At 42.1% G+C, this 18,839-nt stretch overlaps 1 protein-coding gene across 7 annotated transcripts in view; it reads right to left on the minus strand.

Annotated features, from left to right (window-relative positions):
- Positions 1–9,258, minus strand: part of CERS6 (ceramide synthase 6) — a 123,756-nt gene extending 114,498 nt beyond the window's left edge. For 2 of the 7 annotated variants that reach the window (XM_062604744.1, XM_062604742.1), the window contains exon 1: positions 9,089–9,258. In XM_062604744.1, coding sequence (XP_062460728.1) covers positions 9,089–9,258 — 170 coding nt within the window. Of the gene's footprint in view, positions 1–7,131; positions 7,167–8,452; positions 8,743–9,088 lie in introns of those variants that run through there. The other 5 variants (XM_062604741.1, XM_062604740.1, XM_062604747.1 and 2 more) reach the window with 4 other exon arrangements.
- Positions 9,259–18,839: the final 9,581 nt, after the last annotated feature.

Raw genomic sequence — 18,839 nt, forward strand, 5'->3', positions numbered from 1 at the left:
TTGAAGATACTGAGGTATTGCAGTGCAGAAAAGAATCAACTTAAAGGGAACAAAACTAAAATTACCCTCAAGATTGCCTTTTATAATCAAATTTAATGCTGTAGGAGACTCAAAATATTGATCCTAGAAGGGAACAGAATGTGTTTATACCACAGCAACTCAGACTTCATTTTGAGCACCCATAAGGTAATTCCTGTTTTAGGTAGAGGAAGCCCACATCTATTTCTTGATTTACATCCTTGGACTACAATAAAATTAAAAGACCCATTCTGCAGTAAATGGAGAATCCAGATGTCCATTCAGTCGTTAAGTGCTCTGCCCTAATTAAGTTTCTTCTGCAGAACCTAATTCTTACCTATTCAGTATACAAACTTTGTACAGACATAGGATCCCAGGATCCCCTTGGAGACCTGCATTGTGAAAGTATGCCATTTACTAAGGCTTATGATTTCACAGAATCACTAGAGGAGATCACTAAGTCCAGCCCTCTACTCACAGCACAGTCAACTAGAGCAGGAAGATGCTCAGTTGTTTCTTGAGTATTTCCACAGTTGGAGACTCCACATCTCTGGGTAACCCATGCAGTGTCTCACCACCATCCCAGGAAAAGGTTTGTTCTCATGTTTAAACAGAATTTCCTGCATATTGATTGTTGCCTCTTGTCCTTTCACAGGACACTACCAAGAAGAATCTGTCTCTGCCTTTTTTACCTATCAGGTATTTGTACACAATGGTAGAGATCCCCCTGAGCTTTCTCTTCTCCAGACTGAACCACTCCAGCTCTCAGCCTCTCCTCACATCTCAGATGCTCCAAATCCTTAATCATCTTAGCAGCCATTCACTATCCTTACTCCAATATGTTCATGTCTTGTAGAGGAGGGATCAAAGCTGGACTCATCACTCCAGACATGGCCTCATCAGTGCAGAATAGAGTGGAATAATCCCTTCCATCCACCTACTGGCAACACTCTGATGCTGCTGGTATTTTGCTGGCTCAAGTTCAACTTGCTGTTGACCAGCGCATCCAAGATTCCATTTGCAGTTCAATTTGTTATCATCATGTTAATGCAATCACTGCAAAGTTATTTAGTGCAACAAATGGGGTAATCCTGGGGAGCATTTGGCACTGGAACTGTTTATATTTTCAGGCTATTCTCTTATCTTATCAGTTCTCTTCATTCTCTCACACTAGGTGTGTGGGAAAAGTTGACAGATAAGTATCAACCACCCAATTACAACCCAATTATTGCTTCAGTATATACAAAACACACTCCTGCTTGTGGTCTAACCACTTGCTTTTCTTTTTCTGAAAGGTTTTTTCCCAGCATAATGCCCATAAGAGGAATAAAAACACCCAATTGAACCTGATCATGTCATCAGTGGCATGCTTTGGACAACCACAGGTAGTAAACAGCAGGAAGTTCCAAGAAAATCTAATGGAAAACTGCAGAAAAGCTTGTCAACAGGCACATAGCCACTCCCATCACTGTTAAAAATAGAGCAACTAGTTTGTTACAAAGAATAGATAAATCCTACTGCATGCACAAATACTCAAACATCCTCAGTAATCTAAGATTTTATGTCACTGAATACCCTCTGGGCTCTAACCTCTGTTTTTTTCCATCAATGTAACTACGTCAGCTAGATTTGTTTGTTTGTTTGTTTTTAATATAATGTTACAGGTTATTCTCCCCATCCCTACAGGAGAAAGCGGGACAAGGAAGATACTATTAAAAGGAAGCCTTTAGTGGACTCACACTAAGAAAAAATGCAAATTATTTAGATACGTTGCTTTAACCATCCTAGTGTGCACTATGAGTGCAAAGAAGGCTTTTCATCATTTCAGACCAAACTTTAAAGTGCATCATTTATAGTATTAAAATGAGGTTCAGGTTAGTGAACCTGAAAGACACTTCATTAATACTAGGCAGCCTGGAGAACCTTAGCATTATGCTCCTCCTTGTGCAAAAGGTAACTTGGATTAATAGCCAATATACAAATATATATGTATCTCACGTATTATAAAATACACCACATAGCTAACTGGATGCTATCCTTCTTTACTTCTCTTAGACATTCTTAGGAATTATACAATTACCTTGAGAGTTAAAATTTGATTATGCTACATCAGTAAGAGCTACATGAGACTTCACAATTATAAGAGGCATTAACTACTTGGAAAAAAGAAACAAACATTACAGTTTACTTTCTGCTTTTGGTACAGAACTCACAGCTTTGTGTTATTACAGGTTCACAGGCATGAAAACCATCTCTAAGATTATAACTGGCTATGGTAAATACTCCATTTCTTCCACCTCCACCACAATTTGACTACTTCACAACAAGAAAGGTATCATCCTCCTGAGAAACTGATGGATGCCAGATGGTACAGTGTTAGTCTTCTGTAAGGACCATGTGCTACACAACGGCTTCCCTAGAGAGGACAGAATATCTCAGTCCACCCAATTCTCAGAACCTTGCTCACCTCAAAGCAAGACACTAGTGATTCCTCATCTTTCAAGTGACCACAGACCCACACATTTCCCTCCCTTTCCCTTGACCTGGATGCCCACCCCTGCTGTACCCCCAAAATCTGTAACTGCCCAATAAGTGAGGGGAATCACTGGTGTGGAAGACCACACAGCAGTCAAGGTATTAGATGAACACCTCCAAGGAACTGTTGATACAACCATACACATCTGACTATCCAGAAGGTGACAACTAGTCTTAAGCATGCTATTGAATATTATGTAAGGTTACATAACTGAATGAAAGCTACATACTTTTATGTGGTAATTTTAGCCTTCTTGTCAAAACTCTGAGACCACCTTGAGACAAGCACACAAACTCCAAATGCTAATTAACCATCAAAACTAAGGTAGATATAGGATATTTAACAACTGTTGGGGGAAAAAGGCAAAAAAAAAACCCAAACAAAACACAAATATGGTCACGTAAGCACTGTTCAGCTCAGACATTCCCTTCCTCTCTACCCTGTTGACAGACAACAGAGAAAGAATCAAGGGAACAGATTTCCCCAAATACTAATATATTAAATACTTTGTATGAACTAATAAGACACTCATCTGCAGAAGGAGGCAGAATACCAGAAGTTCTTCTTTTTCCAAAAATAAATTCTTAGCAAATGCCTGTTAATCAGCGACAGAGGCAGAAGTAGGAACAACCGAAAGAGCCACAGGCAACTGGAACACAACTGCTCAGTTACATGAATCCAAGCAGGAACAAAATGGGAGTTTCTAACTAACTGGAACCTGCACTCAGATGAAAGCCCACTAACAACAGCTGTGCTCTAGTAGGCTTCCAGTACCCACTAGTGACCTGTCACTGAAACCTTTCCCTCAGCTGAGCTCTGGTTTGGCTGTCATACTTCTATCACCTGGATATTTTAGAATTCAGTTTAAATTGCACTCTCTACTGGAGCTCAACACATTCCCAATGTAACTCCCAATTTTAAGATTGGCACTTATGCGCATCTATAAATGGTCCTTTACAAACGATATTTAAATAGTATGCATTTTATCCACTTCACCTTCTTTTAAAGGAGCACTCTTAGCTTGCATCTAAACACACAACTACACTGCACAACAGAGATGTGTACCAGCCAACAGAGACACATTCAAGGTGGGTGAGCATACACCGCACTGGTCAGAGCTAGTAAAACAGAGCTCCTTCCATGCCAACACAGACAATGGCTCAAAAGCTAAGAACAATAATTTCTCTGCGAGGTATCTACTTGTGTTAGTGGCTGAATCTCAAATACTGCAACAAAAACTGATTACATACAGGAAAACATAAATGACAGAAAATTAATAACCAATGAAAAGAAACACAGAGACATGGATAGTACAATCAGTGGGAGATGAAATTATTTTAAAGCTACTTACTGCTAGTGCTCAGTTTTTAAAAGAATTTGGTTTACAGTTTAAAAACAACCTTACAGGTCATCTTACCAAGAAAAAATATATATATATACACACATATGTATATAAAATATATATACATATATATAAAATAGAAAAAAAAAAACCAAGAAAGTTAGCAAACATCTGCATCCACTTACAAGTGAATTATACTTGAATGATCAGATTTCGCCTAACACAAAGTAAACTAAGCAAGAAATCTACAAATATTATAACCTACAAACAGGTTTTAACAGAAATAACCATCACTGCCCCACCCAGCCTCCCCAGAAGAGGTTTTGGGCTGCTGGAAATGCATGAAGTTTGTACATCCTCTTCCAAATTCTGTATCCTGTCTAGCCTCCTTGCTGTTGTAAGAAAGCACTAATACTGTATGTCTTGGGGATTATGAAAATCCAACTTATATGCACACACCACACACCAGAAACACTTGCAAGGCTTTCATGTATTGTCACCTGAATGAATTTCTACAGTTAGCAAAATATATATATAATGTGCACACACAGAGTCATTGTATTGTCACCCTGATCCACTAGGAATTCTACTGTGTAATACTAAATGAGAGTCAGCTGAGGTTACCTTTGAGGCTGAATTATCATTATAAAAGCAAAATGTCATACAAAAGCTGTGAATTTTCATACACTCAGTGTCTAGAGGATCTTGATCTAAGTGATAATAAATTACGAGGCTGGCTCAGTTTAAATCAGCGCAGCTGGAGGGCTGTTCCTATATATAATCAAGCTATCCCTAACCATATGAGCCACTCCATCAACTATGGAATATCAGCTCTACCTTTGAAAGCTTGCCCCTACTAAGGCCAGAGGACAACAGAGAGGCATTATAAGCCTAGTTTGCCAATTTATGGAGTGATCTCATTAGATCAGAGACCAAACAAGGTGAGGGGTATAAAGCATACTGCAACTGCAATGCAAATATGAGATAAGAGGAATTTTAGTTGATGAGGCAAGTGTAAAGAAGGCAGTAATACTGGACTCCTTGACTCAGAAGATTGACCACATCAGAAATCTGTTTAGTTAGCACTTCTGAAGGATTCAGTCAACTTCTCCCTTGAGAGAAGTCTCTAAAGCAGATGTGCGCTACCCTCTTGTTTTGTGTCCAACAAGAATGCTGGCTGCTGAGTAGACATTGTTTTCATATAACCACATGCTGCTGCTCTCAGAGGACAGGAAAGGGTGCTGCTTCTGAGTGGTGAGGTAGCACAGAGGGAGAAGAGCTATGTGATCCCGTAAAAGAAACAAGAAAAGTGATCTTTGCCCAGAATAGTAGATGTTTCTTTATCTTTTTAGGTCAATCAAAACTACATCCTGCTATTAGTTAAGACCAGTTTTAATTCAGCTTTAACCTGTCTTGCACACACTAGAAATGGAAAGAATCTGGGGAGACAAGACACTGGTATTATTGAGCACTTAGGTTATCTCCTTATAGCTGAAGGCATTGTACAGTACAGGAGGGGATACTTAATTCCTTACACTCCTTTAAGCAATAGTAAGGCACACAAAGTGGATGGATACTATGAAGAAATATGTCCCCACATTAGGACTGCATTGCTGACTCCTGCCATCTTCCAAATTACTAGGCAACAGTATCTTTGCCCTCAGTTATCATAGTTGTCCAAAATATACTTTGTGTTTAAAGAAAGAGATGAATGAGAAGGAAGGGAAAAGAGAAAAGGCTGTTAAGGCATTTTGGCACCTCATCCATAACCGTGATGCCCTCAGCAGATATATCCACTAAATCTCATGGTTATGAGATTATACCTCAAAGCAAAGCTTATTTCAAGAGCACTCATCATCAGATCCAATTGCTGAAGCAATTCAGCATACACTTATTGTTCTAATCTACTCTTTCCTTTCATTCAAGAGTGCTGGTCAAAGGATGGCAGGACAAGGAAATCAACAAAAAGCAGTTTATTTGAATGGCAGGACAAGGAAATCAACAAAAAAGCAGTTTATTTGAATGGATTAAAAAAAAAAAAAAAAAAAGGAAAAATTTGAGAAGTGTCTGGATTCTTTTCTTGACTTGGTTAGTTGATTCATGAAACCAGTAACAAAAAGCAAAACCCAAGAACACCCCAGTAGGATGAACTGTTGATAACAGGTGAATACGCATAGAACAAAATTTCCAAGTTCTGTCATTTCAATTGCACTCGCACATGTACTAATGGATATGTATATAAAATCTAAATATAGATAAATGAAGTAAACTTTTAATCCTTAGCATGGCAAGCTTTATTATCCAGAATACAATGACTGTGTAAGCAAAGACACAAGAAGTCCAAATCACAGCTCCCCCTGAAGCATTATGTCTTACTACTGTGAAGATCCATAAAGTCAGACAAACTTCGTATCAAGGGAAGCAAAACCATGCTGCTCCAGCAGCCTAGCATTTAGTTGCTGTGAAAGGGTCTGAAAGTCATGGATAGAAAATACATAATCAGAGTCTTAACACCTTGTGGCTGCTAAGCCACCGGTATGAAGAATTACAAGAGCACCTGTATTAGGTATCTTACAAAGCAAAACAGAGAACACACTGTTATAAATACTGCAGTGCAACCATGGATAAAAATAGACCTTTTTTTAAGGTATTATTTTTTCTTTAGTTGCTACCATTGCAAAAACAGGGAACTGTTCCACATCTGCTAAAGCTTGTTCCAGGATGTAGCATGTACATCAGTCCTCCACAACTTGAGTTTTGAAAGGAAAAAATGTTGCTGTTTTAATACACAGAAGAATGAAAAATTATCAGTTTAATAGACATTCCTCTCTTTTCCTTTCCAGATCTTGTACGGCTTTATCAATTGAAATAACTGCAAACAGCCTTTAATTATGATGTGCATGAGGCATTTCTGTGGCTCCCAACAAACACAGCACAGAGGTCTGACAAAATAAATTACTAATGAGCATAATAAGGCTTGATCTTTCCCCCATTCAAGCCAAAGACAATCCCCCTGCTTTGATCAGTGGAAGCAGGTCCAGTCGCTTTTGCTCAGCTTGCTTTAATAAAATGCTCTACATGAAAAATCACAATTGTACTATGCCGTGTGGATTAATCCCACACAAAACAGCCTGATCCTACTCTCACAGTGGAGTTTTCCAATTGACTGCGAATTAAAAAGGAAAAAATACATACCTCAGTAATTGTTAATAAAACCTCTTTGGAGGTCTCTTACCTGCTATCAGGCTAGCAGAATGCATTTCCAGATCTAAATTTCAAAGTTAGCCTATGAAAATGTACAGATTTTCTCATCTGTATACTTAACACTTAAAAATATACCATAATGCAAAATTAAGAATTACTTTAATTGAATTTAGAAAAATAACCAGAGGAAGTGGATACAGACAAATAATCAGAGTAGCTTCTGTAACACTAATAGCTGCATCAGAACTAGCACAAAAAAAAACATGATTCTAAGTTTAGGCTGAAATGGTCTCCCTGACTAACTGTTCCTCCATCTAAACAAGCCTTGCTGTGATACATATCGCAGTTCAGACAGCAAGAGTTGCAACATCACGCAGCCAGTTTGAGTGCTCAAAAGTACACATTGTACAGACTGCAAAGAAAAAACACACTAATGATCCGACATCTAAATAATACTTGGCACTCAGATTGTAACTACATTATATTTAACCCTGGAAAGCATTTATATTAACTTTTGATAACCTCAGCTTTTCAGGCAGACCACAGGTTTTGCTGTCCTTTTCAGGAAGTCTGTAAAACAACACAGAAGTTAACAGCAGCCCAGGACAGCTTATTTTTCAAAACAAATATGGTCCTGTCAACTGAGTTATGAAAACAGCCAAGTTTCTAAAACTCTGACATCTCAAGTGCCATATTCTAACCTGGACGAGAGAATGCGTAGGAGTTGTGGAATGCTACCTGACAGATCATCTATCTTACCATTTTTAAAGTATCTTTATGGCTTTTCTTTGGCATGTGGTAACTACTGGTCTTCATTTATCTTCCTTGACTACTCTAGTAGCATTGCCTAAGAAGACAGTACTGAAAACACATAGGTGTTGGCACAGGGAATCGTTCTTCTGTTCTCTCCAGAAGGAGGGAACACCACCTTTGTCAGGCAGCACAGAAACAGGTGCAGCTGACCAACCAACTTCGTTTCAGCTGCCTTCCAGTGACAGGCGGCCTCTGTTGAACACCCGCAGGGAAACACCCTCAGAAAACAGCGCCTGATGACCAGCAACTAGTTTGACATCTTGTGGTTAAATATATAGTATTGACGTCTGTGAACTGTGTACTGTGTACTTTGAATTCAGCCATCTCAAACAACGCCGAGTTTGGTTCAGTGATGAACAGCGTCTGGAGCGTTTCATCACTGAGCTCGCACATTCTGACAAGTACTTGGAGTATTTCCGAGACATGGCACGGGCCATTCTTACGGCTGCCACACAAACTGGCCAAGCAACCCTCCGCTCGGCCGCACAGCAGCGCCTTACCTTCAGGCTGCTGTCCGCCATCGAACTTCCCATTCCTACCTGACGCCCAGGTTTAACGGCCGCCGCCTCCCCTCAGCCTCGTCCCGCCGGCGGGCGCTAGGCCGTGTCCTGCCCCACGGCCACGCGGAGGGAGGGCAGCCGGGCCTCGCCTCTGGGTACTCTCTGGTGAGCGACCCCGCAGCGGAGGAACGGGCAAACTTCTGCCTGGACAGTTTCCCGCCCGGCCCGGCCCCACAGCGCTTCTTGCGGGGCTTCCCTGAGCGGAGCTGACAGGACCCCGCCGCGGGCATGCAGAACCCGGCCCGCACAGGTGCCAGAGGGTCCTGTCCCCCGGCACCACAGCATCGCGGCTGCCTCAGGTGGAGGGCGGGCTGCGCCCATTCCCGGGGAGACCTCGCCTCCTAGCGCTGGCGCCGGGCCGCGCTGTCGGCAGCGGCAGGGGAGCGCCAGCTGCCTCCCGAGCCCCTCCACCTTCTTGCATCGGGCCCGCTACGTGACCGACCGCGACGGGAGGGAAAATGTGAGCGCCCGGCAAGGCCGTGAGAGAAGCGGCGTCCGGAGGGGGATGGCGAGCAGCCAGAGCCCCCCGGCTGCCCCTCAGCGAACAGCCGCAGCAAGCCCCGCGGCCCGTCCGGCCCCGCCGAACCCGGGGTGGCGCGGATGTTTTCGCGTTACCTTTCGAAGAGCAGCCGTATCATGAAGATGCAGAAGGCCAGGGGGAAGGCGAGGTAGAGGTCCTCCGCCTGCGGGAAGGCGGCTTCCTCTGTGCTCTGCAGGTCCGCCCAGGTGACGTTGTGCGGCAACCAGAACCGCTCGTTCCAGAACCAGGCAAGGATCCCTGCCATCTTTGCTTTGTCTGCCTCGGCGCCCCTCACTCCGCTCCGCCCGCGGCGAGGCGTGTGCGAGCGGCTACCGGGGGAGAGGAAGGTAGAGGAAGGCGTGTGTCAGCCCCACAGCCGCGGATGATGCTGCCGAGCGGCGCCCCGTGCTGTGCCGCTCCCCGCCCCGCCTGTCACACGGCCGCGCCGTCCCCCATTGGCTCCCTCCCGCGCCCCACGGCTGCTCCGGGGCCCGCCGTACTCCTGCAGCGGCCAGGCACAGCTTTCCTCCGCCCCTCTTCCCCTTTCCAAAAACCTGGCCAAACCCTGAACCAGAAATTACGCGGCCCGAGCGAGCCGGGACCCCGTCCTGGGAGCACTCACCGCGGCCGAGGCTGCTGCCGGGACGCAGGCTCCGCTTCAGCGCTGGCTCGGCGTACAACAGAGCTGGCGGCGGGGCGGCTCCTTGTCACCCGCCTGGCCGCTGACGGCCCGCCCGCTCTCCCGCCGCTCAGCCGGGCTCCCGGCGAGCCTGGAAGGCTGCTGCCTCATTTAAATAGGCAGATGGCAGCCACAAAAAGCCCTCCTTTTCTGACCTCCTCACAGGAACACGAACCGGTATCGGATGTCTCGGCCCGGTCCCCTGCCAGGAGGAGCACGGCTATCTGCTTGCTCCTGCTGAGGCGTTTAGATGGCAGCGGAACTGTCCTGGGTAAAAGGACCCTCTGAAACACCCACCGGCTGAACTTTGTATGCACGTACAGCAAACAGGCTTAAATGAGGCATGGAAAAGTGTGCGAGAACACTGCACTCGCCAGCAACAAAACTGAGGTTAGGACCGTGGCTTTGCACTCCCAGCTAAAGAAAACCTTTTGTCTTTACCTAGGCTTTTACTTTCGGTTCCTTACCCCACTGCCCAACCCACCTAGAGACAAGAGGAAAACTGTAATTGTCTCTACTAGACTTTACAGCATAATTGTCTTCACTAGACTTTACAGCAAAGGTGACTAGCAAGGTTTAGTTTTAATTGTAGCTACTGCACTATATGTGTGGTGGTCTGGGCACACACAAAATGACTTCAAGTAGTAGGTGTACTGCTTCTCTGACATTACTGGTTTGTCTGCCCTGCCTCACTTTATTTTAGATGGCTTCAGTTTTCTCCCCTCTATCATCACACTTTACAGATGGCTACTGAATACTGAGAGACACTGACTTCTGCATGTGGCATACTCGAGTGTTTTATCACACTGCCTTTTGGTGTTCTGCTAGCTTGCTCTTTCTCCCCCACTGATTCTAATTGCCCTTCCTGAAAAATTAATTGCACAGCCCTTCATGTCTGTGCTGACATTTCTGTGCTGAAGAACATATCAAGTTAAACACATGACCTTGGTGCTGATGAAAAATGCTATACTGGTTTTAATAAAACAAGCCGTTTGTGTATGCAGAGAGAATTTCCACCTAGGACATTTCAGGGAAGTTTCAGGAAATGCTTTGGCAGGATGGTTGAGGAGCCATGTGAGAAAACCACATTTCTGTTTTATTGCTGAGCCAACATCCTAAGTGTCTGTAGATACTCTGATTCATTTCTTGTGGTTGCTTAGGGAGAGAGAAGAGAGCTGGTACCTGAAGGCTGCTCCATAGAGCACCTAGTCCTTCAAAATCACCTGAAAAAAAAAAAAAGCATGGGCTCTAGCACCACTACAAGATTTGCCTGCGTCTTCCTTTACTGCAGTTAGCATGGAGCTCACTGCCTGTGCTGATCTGAGCCCTCAGCTCCCCACTGGTTACAAGCCTATGCATGATCATCTCAGGATCCTACTATGGGTCTCTGACACGAGCTATCTGTCAGAACCTCAGGACTTTTCTGTGATTTCATTTCAGAGGGAAAACTGACCATGGGGGTTGCACGCCTCTAATGCAGCCTTCTTCACGTACAAGTAATGGTTTTCTGAGCAGAAGAAAACATATCTTTGCTCAAATCAGCAAGACCTCTTTTAGCCTGTGCCAAAAACTTAACTCACCAAAATTCACCTTCCTCCTTCCAATCTCCCTGCCTTGTTCTCACAACTGACCTAGAATCCCCCTAGAACTCCACCTGGGAGCTCATTTCCCAGCACTCTCACAAACACCTGAACTAGCTTCTGCACATACACATATGCCTCTCTTCAGTTACAATTCCCAAATCATCCAGATCACTCAATTTTCTGAACTGTCTTAAGCCTGTCTTAAATGGGAGATACGAGTGTGTGTTCTCAAAGTGAACTCAGAAGCATAAGCTTTGAAATCTATTGATGAACTGCTCTTTAGATATCATTTTAATAGCTGACAATACACAGATGGCTATTTGCTTCATTAATGATAGTTGTGTTTAAGGCAAAGCTAATATTAATCAGAAAATTGGTATCATTATTCTGTACCTGAAGGTGACCTGTCTTTTCACAGGGTATTTCAATATTCCAATCAGTTCAGAAGTACATTCAATATTTATGTCCATTTCCAATTCAGTGACGTAGCTCTTTCCCAGTCAGCACTGAGGCTCACAGGTGCTGGTGCTTGGCACTGCTTAAGTACAGATACAGGAAAGGGACAGATCTTCGGAAAATGAACCTAGCAACAGTAATAACCTGATGATGCATAATTCCTGCTGAACAATTAGTGTAATTTACTTATGTGTCAGACTAAAATTATGTTAGGCAACAGATCTCTAGGCATCTCTGAAAATGAATGACATTTCTGAAACATTTGGGAGGATGACCAATTAAGAGCTTTTAATTGAATTCAGATTGTAGCAGCAATTATGTAGATGTAACCAAGACAGGACTATGGAATGAGGATGCCCGAATCTTGAGCTTTGGAGGGAGATACTATCAGAATTTTTTTGTGTGCCCCCCTAAACTGTTATATCACAAAAGGGAGACCAACAGAACTTTTATAGCTGTGGTTTCATATATGGTCTTACAACCTGAAGCAACTTACTCTAAGATAGTGCTAGAACTTGGCAAAAAAAAAAAAAAAAAAAAAAAGGATAAAAGGGAGTCCTCAAAATCCCAGCCTAGGCGCTTCTAGTAACACACAAGAGTTAGTAATAACAAAAAACGTATATACAAATTCCCAAAAAGTTACTGAACTTCTGTTTCTACTCCAAAAAGAAAAAGAGAAAGCTGACAGATTGCATATCACTAGTTCCAAGTCCTTGAGTAACCAGCAGAGTGGAGTGGCCACTCCAAAACGAAGGACTTACTTACTGTTTATGTCTTGTTTGTTTAGCACCAAGAAACCAGGTTAGATCTCAGGCACTAAAGTTTCCTTCAGTTTAGGAATAAAATTATTGTTCTTAGTCTAATGAAGTTCATGTATTCCAGTGAATGCACATCAGCCTCACTTCTCCTCATGGACATGAAATTGTAGTAGCCTTTTCATACCACATGAGGAAACCACTAGTACTTCCTTACAGATCAGAAAAAAAATATGTGACTGTCACTTTTCAATGCAGATATGTTTTCATACATTAAAATTCAGAAAATTTTCTGATAAATACATGTTTGTACTCTATCAGTATTAAACTGCTTAAAATAGGCAGTGGTTTATGCTCTCTTAGGCTTCCACACAGGTATAAACACACACACAAAGTGAAATTTAAAAATAAAAATGAGCAGTATTTAGACATTACTCCAAAGTAAGAGAGTTGCTGTAAGTAGTGGTACACATAAGATATCAGTTGATCAGGACCATGTTCAACAGGTACTGCAAAAATTGCGTGGAGAAGCAGCATGCTGTTTAGCTCAGCTATGTAGCACAGAAATGCCACTTGAAGTTTTCAAGCACAACATTCATGCTGCAAATGTTGCTCGAGTTACAAGCTCATAACGAAATCTTGGAGGCTTCCTTGAAGGATATTGACAGAGATCATTCCTACTGGGAGCATGTCTTGAAAGCAGCTTTACTACTTTATGGTGGGTAGTAGCCCAGTATTTTTATTTGCCTGTCACAGTTTATTTATCCATCTGCAGTCAACAGAAGCATGTACTGCATCTCTAAACCACAGTTTGGGAGTGTGTATTTGTTAGTACCAATATGTCTTTGGCACACTGTTGGCCACCTAAAGGAGTTAGTCCACCAAAACAGGAAAAGCTACAGCAAAACCTCTTGATTTTAAAAGACTGTTGCAAAATTGAAAAAAAGAAACAGCCTTTTTTTTTTTTTTTATCTTATTTAGTCTGTTGTAATTCTGGAGTACTGCCAGGCTTACACACAGGGAACTGCAGTCACACTCTGGGCCAGTCAATTTAATGGACCGCATAGTACAGATGCCAATAGCACAATCCACTGAGACTTTTTATTACCCAAATCTAAATCATGTTGTTCCTGAGCAGAAGAGATGGCTATGGCTGATCCATGTAAAAGCAGCTGTGCCAGTCCCATTTCCATAGGTCCATTTCATTAGGCTACTAATGATGTGCGTAGCAGAAGGGTTGAGAACTGCACAGGTGTAGCATGACTGTTCTGTGCCTTCTTGGGGAGGGTGGAGGACCATGAGCATAGGGGAGGCAACTGTGCAAGCACGGAAGTGAGCTGTCATTATTCTAGCATGTCTTCCCACCTGCTGGTTCCAGAAGCTGTGGGGAATTCCAGTTTCTTATGCTGCTGGCTTTGTAAACTTCTCTAATAATTTCACCTAAGAAATAAAATTGTACAGAGCAGCAATCTTAATTACAAAAGCTATGCTGGGGCAGTCAAATCAGTCCTGACTCTTGCATGGGGTGGTATTAATCTGAAGAGATCAGTCTAGCTTCACCCAATTACCAGACAATGTACTCTGAATTCAGATCACTAGCAGAACTCTCTGTAGCAGTGCTTTAAATACATCAATACAGTAGGTGTCCCAAGGTTATATCACTTCACAGCCTTCCAAATTTTTGGCAGACAAGCAAGATATGTCACTTGGGAAGACAAGCAATGATAATTGGTTTGGCTGTCATGAAAAGATGTGTGGACAAGTGGTTCTAGCTGAAAGAGAAGTTTACAAGCCTTAGAAGGGTTTGTGCTGGGCTCCAATTAAGGTCAAGATCCAAAGCAGAGCTGCTGTATGAGGACTGGTCAGAAGGAGAGGAGGAAGCAAGGATTGCCTGAGTCACTGTATGTCTCCATGCTTCATCTCCATTGTTCATTTTGGTTGGGCTTTCTGCTCTAGATGTAAAGAAAGAGTGCCAAAGTGTACATCCTCATTATGATACAGTCATAGTTCACTTTATGATGTTGCTTAAGTGCCCAAACTTACGCTAAACTGAACTAGGCCCTATTCAAAATACAGTAAGAGTAGTCATAAGCTTCTGCACCAATTTAACTAAATTATCCTGAAAGAAAACTTTTAATGAGGTTTGTACAACTCTTAGCATAGACAGGTGGCTGGAAAAAGTGCTGGTTTTATCTCAAGCTAGATATGCTGCATTGCATTTCAGAATCATCTATTTCAAGACTATTCACGTGGCTAGATTTGGGTTATAGAGTCCCATTATAATTTACTTGGCAAAGGGACTTTTCAAACCATTAGGTGGTCAAAATTTACTGTTCAGGTTATTGACCAGTGCAGAGCTGCAGCATCCAGAGATGCTCTGGAGAACTACAGACTTCAAGTAGTCAGGCCTTGTTTCCATGCTCAGTAAAACCTGGGCACTGACAAACAGCATTATTGTGCCTGACTCAACAAAGAACACTGCAATCTGGAGTCTCTGCTAGCTTTATGTCAGCTGTGAGGGGGACAGACAATTCCTGATCCTCTATGCAATGAGAGCTAATCTGGCATAAAAAGTCAGCTATTACAATGCTGACCTGTCACACTGTTTACAGGGAATTTCTGTTGCCAGTGTGAGCTTCTGAGAGGTCAGTATGTCCCATGTCACAGCTGCAAGCTGTGCTCCAGCCCTGGCAGCCTAGGAGTTACTGTCTTATCAAACTACAGTTCCAAGAATTCCAGAAACTAGTGGCAGAACTAAACTCACTTATGCACCAATCATCTTCAGACAGCTGCCAAGGTAATTATATTGTGCCCAGCAGAACATTCACCTCATGACATCTCAGCCTTTTCTTCAAAGCTTTTAACATCACTGTCACAATGTCAGCTGTTAGTCATCTGGTAACACTGTGTTCACACGTGAATGAAGCCAAACCTATTTGGTTTAATGATGCCACATAGATGTAAATTATTATTTGCCTAGGAGTAGAGGACAGGTAATTTGCTGGCAATAGATTTTTATTGGCTTATTACACAGTTTTAAACATCCTCCTTATAAATTTTGCCATACTTATTCCACAGCTGTGCAGGGAGAGCTGGGCAGAATATTTTTTTTTTCCCACCAATAATGTACACATGGGTTGACTGAAACTATTGCTGAATTCATCAAATTAGAATTTTTATTTCACCAAATCAAATGTATTATTCTGACATTTTTCAAACCAAAGCATCAATTTTTTATTTTGCAATGACACTTCAAAAGTAAGGTTATTTCTCATTTTAAGTGAATTGGAAGCAAGATGTAAGTCACATTTATATTTTAGATGAAATGAGATACATTAAGATTTCTGAGATTAAATGAGATACATCATAATTGTATGATATATCTTTAAAGCTCTAGATAATTATTAAAGATTCCCATAGCTATATTGACTGATAGTGTCAAGGTTCTCAAGATCATAGGTCACATACTATTTCACTTAAATCAGTTAAGCAGAAAAGGTACTAGAAAACTGAACTAACAACATGATGGACCACACTCCCTGCTGGGGTAACACTAGCACTGCTTATGGTCTGTAGTAACATAACTTACTGTATCTTGTAAATACAGTCATAACTCTGCAAAAGGAAGCTGGCACACCATCTTGTCTCCTCCCTCTTTTATAGAGAATAGAATCATAGAATCATAGAATAGTTAGGGTTGGAAAGGACCTTAAGATCATCAAGTTCCAACCTCCCTGCCATGGGCAGGGACACCTCACGCTAAATCATATCACCCAAGGCCTCGTCCAACCTGGTCTTGAACACCACCAGGGATGGAGCATTCACAACCTCCCTGGGCAACCCATTCCAGTGCCTCACCACCCTAACAGGAAAGAATTTCCTCCTTATATCCAATCTAAACTTCCCCTGTTTAAGTTTTAACCCGTTACCCCTTGTCCTATCACTACAGTCCCTAATGACGAGTCCCTCCCCAGCATCCCTATAGGCCCCCTTCAGACACTGGAAGGCTGCTATGAGGTCTCCACACAGCTTTCTTTTCTCCAAGCTGAACAGCCCCAACTTTCTCAGCCTATCCTCACACGGGAGGTGCTCCAGTCCCCTGATCATCCTCGTGGCCCTTCTCTGGACTTGTTCCAACAGTTCCATGTCCTATTTATGTTGAGGACACAGCTTGGTTTCATCGGCAAACTTGCTGAGGGCGCAGTCAATCCCACTGTCCATGTCAGCAACAAAGATGTTGAACAAGACCGGTCCCAACACCGATCCCTGAGGGACACCACTCATTACTGGTCTCCAGCCAGACATTGAGCCATTGACCACAATATCTTTGTGTGTGGCCATCCAGCCAGTTCTTTATCCACCAAGTGGTCCATCCATCAAATTGATGTCTCTCCAATTTAGAGATAAGGATGTCATGCAGGACAGTGTCACATGCTTCGCACAAGTCCAGGTAGATGACATCAACTGCTCTACCCCTGTCCATCAGTCCTGTAGCCCCATCATAGAAGGCCACCAAATTGGTCAGGCAGGATTTCCCCTTAGTGAAGCCATGCTGGCTGTCACCAAGCACTTTGTTGATTTTCATGTGCCTTAGCATGCCTTCCAGGAGAACCTGCTCCAAGATTTTGCCAGGCACAGAGGTGAGACTGACTGGTCTCTAATTCCCTGGGTCATCCATTTTCCCCTTCTTGAAAATGGGGGTTATATTTTACAGGCACCAACACAGTAAATTAGTTAGGTATGGCTTTAAACATTTTCTGAATTGGAAATATTTTTCTATTCCTCTGTTTTCACTGGAGTTGTGGAGAGGAAAAACCAGAGAACAATGCTTCAAGCTTTTCCACCTTTGTTTCAGCCCTAGTGTGTGTCCTCTCTTTTGCAAGTTCATGCTGGATAACTTATCAATAGAAAAAGATTATTTTCTTCACCCCAGTTATGAGAAAGGGATTGCTTTTATTCCTCCCATGAAAACAAAAAGCACCAATATACTTTGTCTGCCACATCATGTAGATAGGTGGTATACAATTATAAAAAACAGTTAAATATTTTTATTTTAAAATGTTATATTTAATCTTTGGCCAGTGTCATCATTTTACCTTTCCTAGTGGATTACACTCTTATTCAGATTAGCAGCTGCAGCCCATTTGTATTCTCCAGAGCCTTTGCCTCCCTCTTGACACTTCTTGAGAGAATTTGCACAGAATTTAGTGTAATCAGTATAATTACTGTTGGGTACATCTGAAGAATCCATGCAGTGTCTACTACCTCACTTTTTAATATATAAACTGAATACTATGGAGCAAAATGAATATAGAAGTTCTTCAGCCAGAAAAGCTGAATTGGCAGTTTGTTACTAGACTATTAAAAAAAAAAAAAATCAGAAAATAAATTGGTATACTCATACTGATGTTGCACAACATCTCAACACTAAATATGTATCTCCAAAGGCTCAAGGAAAAATACCATAATGTTGTTCAGGGGATATTTACCAGAAGGACAAGGCAAATTTAGAGAAGTTTCTTTCAAGGATTTTACATTTCAAAGGGCTCCAAATGAACCACTAGAATTGGTTTATCAAAAATGTACTTGCAATGCTGGCTTTTTATAAGCTCAAAATACCAATTTATAAAAAAGAGCCAGAGAACATCAGCCAACAGGAATGATTTTTCCTGGATCTTGCTTACTACAAGTTTTCTTATCTGTAGGAATGACTATATTTTCTAAAGTAATACTTAGTCTTGAAAAGGTTGAGTTGGCCCCATGGCTTGGTGATAATTTTATTAATTTTTCCCCATTGTGTTTCACACTGAGAGAAAGAAAAGTATGCTGGCAATTTTGCCTTGAGTGCTTATTTATGTCTTTTGTAGGATTGACCCCTGGTGTGATCAGTGCTCTTCCTACTCTGCAAAGTGAGGCTGATTATAAAGAAGGTGCGTCACAGACAAACAGACACCCTCACGGAATGGCATGGAAGACTGCAAAATTTGTAAGTCAGCTTAGGGAACCCCACGGGAAGTTCTCGCAAAGACATACAGCTCTAATCTTATAATCTTCATACCACAAGCTAACTATATAAGCATTCTAACAAAAAGGATTGAAAGTGGTTATTAGAAACATATTTTTAGCATAACTAATTGTATTCTACATATATATGTAGAGTTGAGATAATTTTTTTTTTAAGAAAAGATTCCAAACCTATAAGGCCTTTGTCTCTATTGACTTAGAAGCCAGAGTTCCTAAAAACATATAGTGTTGAGATAAGAAAAAGACACTAGATATTAGTAGCTTTGTGGGTTTACCTATCTCATTTGTGTACAATCCATCTCTCAAATCAGTGGCAGTTTTATCTCTAGTTTCAAAGGAAAACTGTCAG

The sequence above is a fragment of the Pezoporus occidentalis genome, unplaced genomic scaffold (genome assembly GCF_034315485.1).
Source record: "Pezoporus occidentalis ecotype Australia unplaced genomic scaffold, CSIRO_AGI_Poc_V1 ctg88, whole genome shotgun sequence".
In the NCBI taxonomy this organism is placed as follows: Eukaryota; Metazoa; Chordata; class Aves; order Psittaciformes; family Psittacidae; genus Pezoporus; species Pezoporus occidentalis.